The 16,868-nt window shown below is 31.0% G+C and overlaps 1 protein-coding gene across 1 annotated transcript in view; it reads right to left on the reverse strand.

Annotated features, from left to right (window-relative positions):
- G2E3 (G2/M-phase specific E3 ubiquitin protein ligase) overlaps positions 1-16,868 on the reverse strand; it is a 68,622-nt gene that overhangs the window by 25,769 nt on the left and 25,985 nt on the right. Inside the window, exons 4-8 of the mRNA XM_051977306.1 lie at positions 13,129-13,230; positions 11,482-11,606; positions 7,927-8,092; positions 4,765-4,871; positions 522-638 (exon numbers count right to left, since the gene is read on the reverse strand). Of these exons, the coding sequence (XP_051833266.1) occupies positions 522-638; positions 4,765-4,871; positions 7,927-8,092; positions 11,482-11,606; positions 13,129-13,230 (617 nt within the window). The remainder of the gene's footprint in view (positions 1-521; positions 639-4,764; positions 4,872-7,926; positions 8,093-11,481; positions 11,607-13,128; positions 13,231-16,868) is intronic.

The following is a 16,868-nucleotide window of genomic DNA, read 5'->3' on the forward strand; positions in this document are numbered from 1 at the left end:
GCAAAAACAGAAAGGAATAGGAAAAAATGAAATACATTGGGCATAGAACAAAGGTAGCAGTGCAAAAAAAAATTTCTTGCTACCTTATGCTCAATGACCTCTGTACCTTTTGGGGTCTAAGATCTGTAGTATATGCGATTTGATAGAATGAGAGAGAAAACAGGGGAGATAAGACAGAAGACATGATTCTTCTATTGTCCATAAGTTTCTTCAATATATCCTAAGGATATGTGTTAAGCTCCAGAGACATGGGGTAAATATCAATGTAGGAAAAAATTTTACACACACACACACAATTTGTGTGTGTGTTAATTTAAGTTACTGAACTTCATTTCATTGTGTCTGAAAAATGAGTTGGGCAGAAGATTGGAGGAGGTTGATTAGATGAACTTTAAATTCTTTCAGCTTTAAATTACAATTTTATGACCTTCCTAAGTCCCATCTCCAAGTAAAAGAATACTTATTATTACATATGGCACATATTTCTATAACAATAAATTAAATTATATTTTCACAAATACCTATCAGGTTCATTATATTCTCTCCCTTCTTTACAGCGACATCTTCTTACATCACAACGTTGGTAATGCTGCAAAAGTTCTTGATATGCATTTTCTTCCAGTTCCCAAGATGCATCTCTACAAAGTATAGACACGATAAACCTCTTATATCATGACATTCAGAATTTCATGATTCTAAAAATACTTTTCTAACATATTATAAATATGAATAGACAAGAATACTTGCTTTTATGTATAAATCATCATTCTTTCAGGATTTAAATCCAACTAACAATTTTATTTTACAATTTTGTTATTATTTTAGCAATAAGGTCTCAAATATTAAACAGAGAATTTAACATTTTAAAATATCATCTATCATTTCCCCCATATTTTCAACTCACAGAAACACCAAAAATATCAAAGTTAGGAAAGACTTTAGAGGCTAGTCCAACCTTAATCCTAAAACAAAATATCCTGCCATTTAAGACAAGGAATCATCCAAGTTTTGCTTAGAAACTAAGCTTTATTTTGGGAAGACCTATTTTTTAGGAAATTTTTCCTTAAAGTATGTCTATAACCTTTTTAGAATACCCATTGATAGTTCCCATGACTGCATTTTAGAGTCAAGAAGTTTATTTCCTCTTTCAAATGAAAGCTTTTCAAATGATTAGAAATCCATATTGTTCCCTGAGTACCTTCCCCTAACTATTTTCTTTTCTAGAACTGAGTTCCTTCAGTTGATTATCATACAGCAATAGATTCAAGGCATTTTATTATGTTATTCTGCATATTTTTCTATTTATCGATGTTCTTTATAAACTGTGGTACCCAAAACTAGGCTGGCAAGTACAGAGTGTATAGCAAGGCTGTCACCATTTGATCCTGCACACAATGCATTTTATTTATTTATTTTTTAATTATAGCTTTTTATTTACAAGACATATGCATGGGTAATTTTTCAGCATTGACAATTGCAAAACCTTTTGTTCCAATTTTTCCCCTCCTTCCCCCAGATGGCAAGTTGACCAATACAAGTTAAATATATTAAAGTATAAGTTAAATACAATATATGTATACATGTCCAAATAGTTATTTTGCCATATAAAAAGAACTGGACTTTGAAATAGTGTACAATTAGCCTGTGAAGGAAATAAAAAATGTAGGCGGACAAAAATAGAGGGATTGGGAATTCTATGTAGTGGTTCATAGTCATCTACCAGAGTTCTTTCACTGTGTGTAGCTGGTTCAATTCATTACTGCTCTATTGGAACTGATTTGGTTCATCTCATTGTTGAAGAGGGCCATGTCCATCAGAATTGATCATCATATAGTATTGTTATTGAAGTATATAATGATCTCCTGGTCTATTCATTTCAAAATGCATTTCTTAATGCAATGTGAGATAGTATAAACTTTTTTGATTACCATACTATTAACACACATTGAACTTAATACTAAAACTCTTGAGTTTTTAAAAATAAAAGTATTTCACCAACTTTATATTTGTGAAGTTTTTAAAAATAAAAATATTCCACCAACTTCATATTTGTGAGTTGACATTTTTTAACTAAGTCTATGATTCTCTAATTCATAGATTCAATCTAGTATTCTCACCTATCAAAACTATTCTGAATCCTGATTGTCATCCAGGATATTAATTTTTATTTCATTTGTAAATACGAAAAACATGTCATCTATACTACTATACAAGTCATTAGTAAAAATGTTTTACAGCACATGGCCAACCATTAATCCTTTGGAAATTCCATTAGAAACCTTAACAAAGTGACAGTGAATCATTAATGGCTACTTTTTAGATATAGCCTTCATGTAGTTTGAGACACATTTTATTATCTTCTAGTCTACAACACTCCAACTTTCCCATGAGAATAACATGAGAGACTTTATGAATTATTTTACTAAAATCTAGGCAAATCATATTAATAGCACTTCCCTTACTAATTTAATAACTATTTAAAAAAGGACATAATATTATCCTGATATTACCTGTTTTTAATGAAACCACTTTAGCTCTTTGAAATCATTTTTTAAGTGAAAGGAAATCATTCTTTTCTCAGTGTTCACCAATTCCTTTTAATAACTACTTCTGGAATTTCCTAGTTATTGAAGTCAAGCTCACTGGCCTATAATTTGTTGATTCCATAACCTCTTTTGAAAATCAGGAATATATTAGATTTTCATTCCTATGGTACCTTTCCTATTTTCAGTGCTCTTTCAAAAAAAAAAAACAAAACCAAACAACAACAATAACCTCAAGTGATCACATCTATTAATACTTAAAAGTCAATGTTCTTATATTACTTTATTTATCTTTAGGTATCTACTCCCTTTTAGCCAGTATTATTTGCCTCTTTCAGCCTAAAGATAATGCTCCTTGGAAAAGAAAACAATAGCAAAGTAAGAGTTGAACATTTCAGTTCTCTCCATTATCCAATATCATCATCTTACCTTCACCAATATAGCTACAAAAGATCAAATTGGTCTTAAACTTTCCTCAGAAGCTTTGTTTAGTATTTTTAAACTCTCAAACATTTTTGTCTAATCCAGGATTCCAGAGTTATGTTTTTAATTTTCACAATTTTATTTTGAAGAATATTGGACTTCTGGCATACATAAACCAAATCAAATGGTTATGCAGTTAGAATTATTTTGTATCTGCTGAGAAAATACTGAAGATTAAATAGTAAATTAAATTCTAAAAATGCATAGTACAGTTAAAAAAAACTCTCAAGGAAACAAAGAAGATATAGTGTAGCATATAGAAGATATAAAAATAGAAAAAACACAGGACTGGGATAACTTAATTCTAATACTGGATTTAAAAAAAAAAAAAACTTATATGCTATATGACCTTGGAAGAATCATAACCCACTGTCATTTCTCTTGACTGTAAATAAAGAGGTTGGATTAAATCATCCATAGAGCCTCTTCCAGCTCTAAAATCATGTGGTCCTTTTGAGTGGCTTTCAAAAATATAGGTAGATGAGGAACTCAGAAAGTAGAGCAGAAGGAATATAGGTATTTGAATCATATTAGCTAGGGAGTCTTTTCTTTTCTCTAAATTGAAAGAAGGGGGGAAGACTGGACTAAATAACTGCTAAATTTTCTTCCAGATCTAATAATATGATTCTAAGATTCTAAAACAAAGATTAAATTTGTAAAGTTGCATATTATATTAATATATTATATATACTAAGTATATTATATATGAAATATATGACTATATGGGATGAATAATAGGATGAGATGCTCATTTTATATTATGCCATTAGTTTAGATGTCACATCATATTAGTTACTTACATTTATTCAAAAATAAAATGAAGTAGTTAAGGAATTACTTTTAGTAGTCAAACATTTAGTGATTATTTTTACATGAAAAATAAATAATAAGCTTTGGCTTCAAAAGAAAATTCATTAAAATGAATAATTATGGAAAAGAATAGAAATTTTGCTGCATATGTAAGGGATTATAGAAAGAATATACCCTAGATTATTTTAACAAAACAAAAAATCTGCAATGGTAGAAATATAAACTTATACACATATCTAGAAATAAATTTGAAGTTGTAATTTAGTAGAAATAGAAAAATACCTATATCAAAAGTCTAAGAAAAACTTCCATTACACAGTCTCAAGATATATATCCATTACAACAATGCTCTATAATAATTCTAATGTAAATACCACATCTGTGCTTCTCAACACATTTATTTTTCTCGCAGTAAGAGAAATTTCCAAATTCTAATTCATTGAAATCAGTCCTTTTTTTGTTGTTAGCTAAAGAATAATTGTTCGTATTAATATTCTTAGACACATTGATTACAATGTGTATAACATGTTTACTATATTATTATGAGTCAAAGCTTTTTGAAAATTTTATAATGAATCTAAGATAAATTATTTAGTAATAACATTAAAAATATTAGTTTAAGATGATCTTTGATATTTTCATTAATAACCAACATTTAAATACTTCTATTTAAATTAGAAGCCCCAATAGTTCTTCAATGGTAAGGTTGTATGGATTGACATACTCTCTTGAGGAGGGAACAACTGACAAGAAGATGGCATGACCAGAAGCAGCCACAGTTGTCATCCATACTGTACAGATAACTGTAATAGCTACCCTATGACAGTTGATTGGGTCAGGAAACCTTGAGATTCATATATATTTTCTTCATTATTAAATCCTACATTTAAAATGCTGTTTAATCACCAAAAAGCTAAGTGTGACTCACTTTTCAGGAATATGAATACCCATTCTCAACATTTCACTCTGAAATTTATCACTGTTATTGCATAATGGGCACTTGAAGAAAAATTTTCCAGCACTGAGTGCCTGAACCTATAATGAAAAATAGGAGAAAAAATTAACCATTTGATTTGTGAGTTATATCTCTAAAAGAATAAATGTTACTTTTTACTTTAAATAATATAAAAATATGGATTTCATGCCAATTAAAACACAAAGGAACTAAAAAGTACATGTTATTAAGAATAATACATTGTTGTTGCTAAATGAATGGAGTTCAGGGGGGCGCAGCAGATGGTACAGTAGATAGAGCATTGGCCTTGGATTCAAGAGGACTTGAGTTCAAAGCTGACATCAGACACTGCCTAGCTGTGTGACCCTGAGCAAGTCACTTAATCCCAATTGCCTCAACACCGCCCCCCCCCCCAAAAAAAAAACTAATGGAGTTCATGAAACATTAAAAGCTAACATATTAAGCAAAAAATGTTCACATAAAAATTTATAGGGAAGGAGCAAACCCTTGAGATAATTGTTATTTTTCAGTAACATTCTTATATATGATGAATTTTTTTATTAACAGGTAATCAAAATATCATATCTATGAACTGTTCTGAAGTATCTTATATGTAAGTTGCAAAGGAATAAATTGGATTTTCAACATTTTTTTCCAAGGAAACATAATTAATACTGTCATTTTCAATTCACTAAAAAGTTGATCAAAAAAGTAAAATACAAAGAATTTGAATGTCTACCCTATGTTCGTAAAAATAAGGTCCATATTCTGTTCTTTTTATTCCCCTCAAAGCTTAATACAAAAGCCCCACAAATAGAAGCATTTAGTTCAATTCCACAAATGCTGTGTTAAATGCCTACAATGCACAAATCACTATGAAAAATTTTGAGGATACAAAGGTGATTAAAAAAATATAGTCGCTACCAGAGAGCTTACATGCAAAATGATAGGATTAAAGAAAGGGAAGGGGTACAGCACATATATACATATCTATAAATTTATACAAAAAAAATAATGTAAGGCAAAATATGATTAGAACAAAGAAGGGAGTCAAAACAAAACAAAACAAAAAAAAAAAAAAAAAAAAAAAAAAGGAAAGAAAAAGACCACTCTCAGGTAAGAGGAATAAGAAATAGTTTCATGGTAGAAGTGGCACCTAAGCAGGCCCTTGAAGCAATGGAATTTTGAAAGGCAGAGATGTAGAAGGACATGGGGGTATGGCTTTTCCAAATCCAACGAGGCATAATTATAGATCAAAAGATTACCAGGTAACAATCAATAGTACTGTTTGGTTGAAATAAGTACATGCAGATTGAATAGTATAAAAATATGAAGGTAAACTGGAATTAAAATATAGAAGTCTTATAAATATGACCCTAAAAAGTTGGTGTTTCATTCTTAAAGCAATGGGAAACCAAGTTCAAGCTTTTGAGCACTACATATCTGGAAAGACTATTTGAATAGTTATCAGATGGACTGGATAGGATAAATACTGAAGGCACTGGTGTAGGTGACACTGAATCACTATAACCAGATTATAATATTTGGAGAATGGGAAAAGTATGGCAGGACTGAAGGCCAAAGGTGGTCCAAATAGTTTACAAAGAAGAAAAAAATGAGTCTGCAAAAATTTCAGTATGATGTGGTTGATTCCTAGGATAATTTTCAAATCAAATTATTAATAGTAAGATTAGATTAACATCTAGACAGGAAGCAGTAATCACAAATAGCCAATATGACTGCATTAAGTACAGGTTATGTAAGGTGAACTCTGTTTCCTTTTTTGACAATTACTAGAATTGTAACTCTAGGGAATGCTAGAAGCATAGTTAGGCTAGAATTTAGCAAAAAACTGCATTGTTTCCCATGCTATCTTCAGGGGAAAGATGAAGACTTTAGAGCTAAAACAATAGTACATACTTAGATGGATTCAAAATGAATAGAACAAATGACCCCATTAATGATTCAATATCAAACTGTAGAGATCTGCAAAAGAGAGGTCCAATGATATGTGTATGAATCTATGCAATTTAACCTTTTTATCAGTTACTTGAATGAAGGCATAATTAACATGTTTTCTAAATCTGTATATAAGCCAAAGTTGGGAAGAATAAGTAAAACATTATGTCAGATTAAGAACCGAAAAATTTTTCACCAGGAAGCAAATTTGGCCCTCTTACAATATAAAACTTAATAGTGATAAGTTAACTGCTATATAGTCATTTACATTTGAAAAAGGTTTATTAAACTAACAGATTAATATCAGTCAAAAGTGCTACAAAGTAGTCACATAACTAGTGAACATTTAGGCTCCATGAAAAAAAGAAATTAGGAGAGGAAGTGTCCCATTGTCCCTTCTTTGGTCAGACTTCAATTAAAAAATAGCATTAAATTCTAGGTATCACATTCCACAAAGTCACTGAAATAGAGAAAAGGGTAGACCTGAATAGTGAAGGGCCTTGTTATCAAGAGAATATTAACCTGGAGAAGATTCAGGATTAAAATAACAGCAACATTTAAGTATCTTAAGTGCCATTGTGGAAAAGAGTACTAAAATTTATTTTGTTTGGCTAAAAAGGGATAATTAGTGACAATTGGTAAATGTTATAAAGGGGTAGATTTAATTTGACTTAAGAAAAAACAATTAGAACTATCTAAATAAGGAATGATAGAAAGAGAAGACTTTCCTACTTCCTCCAACATCTTTTGAGGAAATGATTGTTTACAAGTATACCTTGAATTCTATTCTACTGCCTCATTGGGACATAAAGGTAGGTGATCCTAAAAAAACATATTCTGCTAGCAAATTCTATTAAGTTAGACTGAATATGAATATGCAACTGGTCATGGACTGTATCTGTTGTCTGAGGTCCAGTGTAGAATAATTGAAAAGAAATCACAAGGCTTTAATATGATTCATTTTTCAATTAAAGTACCTTGAAGATCATCAACTATGCTCTAAAGGAGTTAGAGCATGAACCATCACAGAGTGTATTCGTGATAAAATTATATATCCTCAAAATATTAAACTAAATGTAAATATGAACCGGAATTTCTACTCTTCTGCTATAAAGTCAAATTTATTAGCAAAAACTTTATGAATAAATTATAAAAAGCTCAAACATGTTATCTTACCTGTAGACAATCTCTGTGAAACCAAGCATTTTTACAACAAGGGCTTCCCAAAATACTGTATGTTGGAAGATGTTCAACATATTCCAAACAAATAGTGCATTGTGAAGAAACTGTACAATGACTAGATGGTGTATTTTGAACAGGCCGATGATCCCAACAGAATGACCTTTAAAGAAAAAAAAGAATGTCCCCTTGGATTTATAATAATGCATTATAAAATACAAATAAATATCATTAGGCTGAGCAATTATATATTATATAAATAAGACAAATTATTCCAAGTCTTTCTCATGATTAATCATCAATTAACACACAGGAACTTGTTTTAACACTGTTCTCAAGGGCCTTATAGAATCATAAGCAATTTTGAAATAAAAGGAATTTTTATTGAACATATACTGTCCTTACATTTAAGAAATCTGATGCCGAATAGTTAAATTACACAGCTGGAGGAGAGCAGGGCTGGGATTAGAACTCAGGTCACTGAATCCCAAACCAGTGTTTTTTCCTCTATATCATTAATAGAAGCTCATTAAAATTTTATTCCCAACACAGGAATCAAAGAGATTTGCCTTATATATAATTTTGAACTAAAGTAAAATGTTATTTTCAGATTCCAGTGAATTAGTAAAAGCTTGAGGGCACATGTTTTTCATAAGCTAACTTATAATACTGAACATGTGCTCCAAAAAAATTTACAAGTTTAAAGACAAAATGCTTATACACATATTTGAGATTCCAAATAAACAACTTCCTCTTCTTCACAACAGTAACAATTTAAAAAAAAAAAAACCTTTTGTTTATCATTCAATAAATTTATTTTGACTTGAATTAAATAAAAAAATAATAATTACACTAAATAACTATTCCAGAGTAGAGGTGATCCTAGATTCTCAACTATTCCATCTGAGCATAAAAACTGGCGAGTTCTGTTTAGATAGGAAAGCTTCAAATATGAGACTAGTGATAGCTGTTATCCAAAGGCCAACCTAGCTAAATTCAAAATTCTTTATCAAATTGGTTTCAAGATGGGTTGTTTGGGGTTTGGGGTTTTTTTCTGGCCACAGAAATTCCTGAAATTCATTATGACATGCAGATTATGAAGAAATGCATATTATGAAATTATAGATCTTTATGACATTTTTTTTTGAAATATCAGTTTAATTAAAAAGGCTAGAATTGAAAAATATAATGATTCAAATCAATTTAGTTCAATTCACTAAGCACATATTAAACACCTAATATGTGTGAAATACTGTGCTGAAAACTAGGAATAAAAAAGATAAAAATTAAAAAATCACTCTTTTGAAGGATCTTTCATGTAAACAGATAATGCATGTAATAATTTGAGAAAATTGTTAACATTAATAACTAGAGAGATCAGGAAAGACTTCCAATGGGAGGTAACAACTTATCTAAAGAAAGCTAGGAATTAGAATAAGAAATAAAGAGAGGAATGGAGATGATTCTTACTTTCTACAGGTAAGCCTATGAAAGGTAAGGATGGATAAACTGAGTATCATACTTGCTGAATGACAAGTAAGTCAGTTTGGCACCAGCATTCAGTGAATGAATATAAATAAGTCTGGAAAGATAGAATATGCAAAGGCAGAAACAGATAATGAGAGGCTTTATATGCCAGACTATAAAGTTTTTATTTTATTCTACAGAAAACAAGGTGCCGCTTGAGCAAGGTAGTGACATGTTTAGTTTTGTATTTCTAGGAATTATTTTTTTGGTAGCTTTGTGGAGAATGGATTGGAGAAAAAAGATCCCAAGAGCAAAAACCAATTAGGAAGCTATTACAACAGTCTAGTAACAGACAATGATGGCGTCATGGTAGAGGCACAATAAGGAAAGATGATGCTGGGACCTGGCAAGGCTTGGTAAATGATTATATGTAGAAGATAAAAGAGAGAAAAGAGTCTGAAGTGGATAATCTTTGAGTTGAAATTAGTTAAGAGTAAAACATGAGTAAAAGAAAGTTGAGAATAAAATATGCTAAGAAATTATCTCATAATATTAGAACTCATTTTTCAGAATGTCATGTCTATTTTAGTTTTTAATTTACTTGGTATGAATATTTAGCTCTCTGGAAAAAGTGCTATTTGTTCCTATAATTGTAATTAATATAACCATGTATAAAATCTATAACTGCAATGAATTTGCACATTTCCCTAAGCACATGAAAAGGAATAATTACATATTATCTCACAGTGGTGTTATTATGTGATGATGATGATAATGTATAATTATTAAGATTTAAGTCAAGTGAGCCAAGTTCCTCAACTATAAAGTCCTCTTCCTAAAGCCAAAAAAATGGAGAGTATTTTTTTAAATAATATGTGCTTGGCACATAGAAAGCACTTTATTTTTTATTGATTCATTCATAGTTTCAGAAAGGGATTACACAAAGAGGCTAAGTATATAACTTGGGGGCAAAAATAGAATGGGAGAAAGGTAGACAGAATGTCAATTTGGGCACTAACAAAAAGTTCGTTATAGCAAAAATTAAAGTATTGGTGATAAGAATTCCATGACATTCTCTACTGGGCTTATACCCCAAAAAGATACTAAAGAAGGGAAAGGGACCTGTATGTGCCAAAATGTTTGTGGCAGCCCTGTTTGTAGTGGCTAGAAGCTGGAAAATGAATGGATGCCCATCAATTGGAGAATGGTTGAGTAAACTGTGGTATATGAATGTTATGGGATATACTGCAACATATTTAAGATATACTGCAACATATTTAACATATATAGGACTGCTTGCCATTTTGGGGGGGGGGGTGGAGGGAGGGGAAAAAACGAAACATAAGCAAGTGCAAGGGGTAATGTTGTAAAAAATTACCCTGGCATGGATTCTGTCAATACAAAGTTACTATTAAATAAAACAAAATTTAAATTAAAAAAAAAAAGAATGTTATGGAATATTATTGTTCTGTAAGGAATGACCAGCAGGATGAATACAGAGAGGACTGGCGAGACTTACATGAACTGATGCTAAGTGAAATGAGCAGAACCAGCAGATCATTATATACCTCAACAATGATACTGTATGAGGATATTCTGATGGAAGTGGATCTCTTCGATAAAGAGAACTAATTCAGTTTCAATTGATCAAAGATGGGCAGAAGCAGCTACATCCAAAGAAAGAACACTGGGAGATGAATATAAACTGCTTGCATTTTTGTTTTTCTTCCCGGATTATTTATACCTTCTGAATTCAGTTCTCCCTGTGCAACAAGAAAACTGTTCGGTTCTGCACACATGTATTGTATCCAGGATATACTGTAACCTGTTCAACATGTAAAGGACTGCTTGCCATCTGGGGGAGGGGGTGGAGGGAGGGAGGGGAAAAATCAGAACAGAAGTGAATGCAAGGGATAATGCTGTAAAAAATTACCCTGGCATGAGTTCTATCAATAAAAAGTTATTAAAAAAAAAAAAAAAAAAAGAATTCCATGACATTGCATCAATCTATCAAGGAATTTAAAATGTACTAAATCAAGATATCTTCTTAATTATATTCAACAATAAAGTAAAATAAAAACTTACTCAAAGTTTCCAGTAAATTGGAAAATACACTGTTTCTGAACTCCACAAGGAAAATGATAGCTTCGTTTACACTTGCTGGCTACACATCCAATTGAAGCACCATTTTTCTTGCAAATACAACATTTCTAAAACAAAACAAAAGAAAAACATGGATTACCTCAGATGAATCCAATTACAAAAAATTTACATTAAAATACTGAGACCAAGATATTCATTAAAAGAATAACTGCCTTTTAAGAACATTAAGATTGGTTTTCCCACATAGCATTTTTGATAAGCAAAGATTCAGTTATTCTATTCAGATTCATTCTAGAGATGATCTAGAATAAGAGTCTGTTCTTTGTGGTTTTAATAGAGATATGGACTACAACTGAAATTTCATTATCCTAGAGAACTTAGTTTAACAAGGAAACTTCTCTACCAAAACTAATTGGTATTTTATTTGCAATGTAATAGTTAGCTGTCTTGAGCATTGAGAAATTAAGTGACTTATGTGATTGTAGTACAAGGAGTACATGCTACTAATACTACAAAAGCTTTTAAACTGTATTAAGATTTTTGAGACATTGTATATTCTTATATTGTTGATTTTAATCAGAAGAACCAGGCAGGGACAGCTGGTCTAACTTCAAGTATTATTTAAGAATCTATTCTAAAGTAATCTCAAAAGATTGTAATTTATCCATGGAAAACATTTGCTGGTATTTCAAGAACTTGAAAAGACTAGAAATTTGAATGTAGAAGTGCTCTAAAATTCATAGAATGCTGAACAGCATGTAGCTGCTCTGAGCTAAGAGCCTAGATCCAAGGCAGAGGTAACTTCCCTTTTCTCTAGACCCAATGTGACACAAGTCCATATCAAAAGAAAAACTTGAGTTACTATATTTTCCAGAATCACTGAACCCAGAGAATGCAGGAAGCCCTGAATATGTCAAGAAAAAATGCCCCAGCATTCCCTCTGACCTGAGTTAATATAATGTATTATTTGTATCCCACACTGGACTCCCTGTGTGTTTTTTGGGAGTAATGACAGACATCAGTTTATGCTAAGCTAAGAAACTGCTTGTGTAGCTGAGACTCTTGTAGAGAAGCTAACTATTCTATTTTCTAGTCTAGCAGTTTCTAAGAAAAAAGACTGTGATTTCTGTTATCTTGCTCCTCTTCTTTGGGAGGGATTTTATTCTTTTCCCACCTTTACTGCAACTTTCCCCCTCCCATGCAAAGCCCCTTTGGGTGGATATTTCTGGTATCTCTTCCTTCTTTTTTCCTATTATGTTCTGTGAACTCTTTGGGTTCCACCTATATGTTCACTTTTTTTGTAATAAAACTAGTTTTCACTAAGTTTTGTTAAGTTATGATTCCCTGTTAATAGGTTGCAGTCTGTCATGATTTGCTGCACCAAATCTCTCAATGGTGGTTAGTTTAGGATGTTCCTAGGGACAAGGAGGGTTGCTAAAATACTGGCATTTAACTTTTTTAGAATTACTTTTTCGCTATTTTAAAAATTATAATTAATTATTTACTGTATTTCCTGGTAGTCAGCATGAAAACATGAACTTAATACCTTAGAAATTTTCATTATAAACAATGCTTAAAGAAAAAAAAACCTATAAATTTTTAAAAAGACATTTAAAGTCACCTTCTTACCAGCTTAGAAGCTCTATTTACTTCCTTCTTGATGTCTTCTATTAAAAAACCATAAACACCATCTTTTTCTTCACCTCTCTGCCAAATTCCACTTGACATCAACTAAGAATATAGATTTCAGTTAGAAAATAAATCATGACAAACTACTTTTGAACAAAATATCTGCCCTTTCAAAAACTCATAAATATTCTGAAGCACCTTGTTTACTATGATTACTTTCCATGCCAAAAAAAGCAACATAATATTTATGTCCTTTGATTTGGGTAACTTATTATGATAGGTTCATACACATATTAGAATCACAGATTTAGAACTTTGTGATTCTAAGTGACTTTGGAGATTACCTAAATCCAAATATTTCACCAATATTTCTCTGAGACTCAGAGAAAGTAAAGTTGCCTAATTTCAGAGAGGTAGTAAACATTAGAGGCAGAATTTGAACTCAGATTTTCAGACTCCATAGTTAATATCTTTCTGCAGAATCACACTGCCTGACCAACCATGGATTGAGAATATAATCAACGAGAATAATGAAGAATTGGAAGAGTTGTAAAGAAAAATATTATTTAAAATTTTTTTATTTAAGACTTCATTGATTCTTGGGTAGTTACCAGTACACAGACACTATGAACAACAGATTTATTTAAATGCCAGCATTAAACATCTAAAAACCATGTGGATGTAATCCCTTCCTGAATCATTTTTTAGTGACCTTTCTGTAGTGGTTTTAGAAGCCCAAAACAAGGATATCTTCTACTAGTAACTTCAATATTAATGAAGTCTTAGGTCTTTTACAAAGAAAAGTTCCATCAATTGAAAAATTCTCTACAAATGTTTTCTAATACTGTATAGCACATTAATAAAGTTAGTGGAAGAAGTTAATATTACCACTAGAAATATAACAATGCTACAGTTAAAACACTATTATTAAAGGGAGATGATATTGGGGGAACTTTTACTCAGGAAATAATGCTACTGCAAATAGGAAAGATACAGAAGACAAATAGTTAAAATGTTAAGATCTTTAAAAGTCATATTTATAATTCCCTATTTTAAATCTGTTATGTTTCATTTTGAAAAATATAAATATAAAAAAATATATATTTAAATATTTCCTTAATATCCATTCAGCGTCTATTATAAAAAAAGAAGCTATCACAGGATATTACCTCCTTAAAATTATATTTACACTTATATAACATATAAGGTAAATTGCAATGAGGCAGGATATGTTTCTAGAGTTTCTCTTAGACAAGTGAAAAAAACTTAATTTTCTTTTTTGTTGTTGTTGTTGAATCAAAATCTGGAACCTCCTCATTTTTAGTTTTTTTCCATTTCATTGGGGTAAATCATCTTTATTCTCTTATTAACAAGTCACTTTTTTGCTTGTGAACTTTACATTTTCCCTCAATTTATCTTTTATGCTATCTTTTTGGGTTCAGATTCACCTTCTTCAGGGACCAGTTTTGCTGACCTCCTTTTAGGAAAGGAGTATAAGATATATAACAACCATAGTGAAAGAAAGATATATATAAGTAAAGCAGCTTATACAAGTAAAGCAGTTTCTATCTTTAACACTTCCCTTCCCATAGCAATGGGAATTTTAAATTTTAAATTTTAAAATTCTTATTTTAGACAAAATAGCTAATTACTGACTTCTCAGTATGACTTTCATTACGAACTATGAACTGTAAGGAAATATTTAATTTACAGATAACAGGAAAATAACAATCCAAGAATATGAAGAAATGTTTAATCAATGGACTAAAATCGTACATGAGTTGAAAAACTGTACCTATGCCTACGAAGTATTTGTTTTCTAAATTTTGTTTGATCTTTCTGTCCTTAGTACTACTGACAGATTTTTCTCTTTTTGACAAGAACTACCAGAGTCAATATGGCCAGTGCCGGCTAAAAAGTTATAAGATGAAATCTATTACTTGACAATTACTTAGGAAGTAACGATATGACACTGTATCGCTCACCTATCTCACAAAGTTGTTATAATCTTCAAATGAGATAATGAGTATTGTACAATTTTGAAACCTGAAAGCACCACAAAAATGTCAGATATTACTACTGCTGCTGCTATTACTACTACTACTACTACTACTACTACTACTACTACTACTACTACTACTACTACAGCTATAGCTACTTTGTATTAATTTAAGTAAAAAACATTCATTTCAATGTTCTAGTATACTATTAGAGAAAATTATCCCATGCCATTTTGATCATACTATGTAAAATTTTAAGCTGCATTTTCTTCAATAACCCGAGCCTCTTTGGTGTGAAACTTAGTCAAGTCCATTAAACTGCTATTGTATTTAAGTAAATTTCATTGGCATTAAAATCTTCTACAACCTAGAAATTTTATAATAACCAAGACATACAAATCAACTGTTAAGAAATTACTTCATAGAGCTAGAAAAAATAATAACTAAAGGTCAAGAATTTCAGAATGGGAAAAAAAAAAAAAAACAAAAGAAGCTGACCTAGCTGTACCAGATCTAAACTGTATTATAAATTGGTGGTCATCAAAACCATTTGGTACTGGCTAAGAAATAAGAGTAGTGGACCAGTGGAATAAGTTAGGTTCACAAGACACAGTACTCAATGACTGTAGTAAAGTCTGATAAACTCAAAGGCTCAAGTCTCAGGGATAAAAACTCATTATTTAACAAAAATAGCTAGGAAAACTAAAAAATAGTATGGCATAAGCTAGGCATTGATGAACTACTAATACCCTATGGGGTCAAAATGGACTCATGGATTAGACATAAAAGGTGATACTGTAAGCATATTTGGAGAACAAAGGATAGTCTCAGATCTGTGAAAAAGGGGGACATTTATGGCCAAAGAAGAATCAGAGAACATTATGAAATGCAAAATGAATAATTTTGATTACATTAAATTAAAAAGGTTTTGCACAAACAAAAAACAATGTAGCTAAGATTAGAAGAGAAGCAGAAAGCTGGTAAAAAGTTTTTACATCTAGTGTTTCTGATAAAGACCTAATTTTTAAAATATACAGAGGACTGACTCTCACATTTTATAAGTTATTCCCCAGTTGATTGTCAAAAGATATGAACAGACAATTTTCAGATGAAGAAATTAAAGCCATTTCTAATCATATAAAAGAGATACCACTTTATACTCCTAAATTGGCTAAGATGACAGGAAAAGATAATGATAAGTGTTGAAAGGGATATGGGAAAACTAGGACACTAATACACTGTTGGTAGAATTGTGAACTTATCCAGTTATTCTGGAGAACAATTTGGAACTATGCCCAAAGGGCTATAAAACTGTGCAAATCTTTTAATGAAGCAGTGTCTCTACTGGATCTGTTAACCCAAAGAAATCATAAAAGAGGGAAACGGATCCACATGTACAAAAAATGTTTTGTAGTAGCAAGGAATTAGAAACTAAGTAGATATCCATCACTTGGGAAACGGCTGAATTAGTTGTATAAAATATAATGGAATATTTTTGTTTTGTAAGAAATGAAGAACAGGATGATTTCAGAAAAGCCTGGAAAGATTTACATGAATTGATGCTGAGTGAAGAGAGCAGAACCAAGAGAACATTGTCCATGGAAATAACAAGATTATGTGATGATCAATTGTGACAGACTTGGCTCTTTTTAACAGTGAGATAATTCAAGGCAATTTCAATAGACTTGGAATAGAGAGTGTCATCTACATCCAGAGAGAAAACTATGGAGACTGAATGTG

The sequence above is a fragment of the Antechinus flavipes genome, chromosome 2 (assembly GCF_016432865.1).
Source record: "Antechinus flavipes isolate AdamAnt ecotype Samford, QLD, Australia chromosome 2, AdamAnt_v2, whole genome shotgun sequence".
NCBI classification, from domain to species: domain Eukaryota; kingdom Metazoa; phylum Chordata; class Mammalia; order Dasyuromorphia; family Dasyuridae; genus Antechinus; species Antechinus flavipes.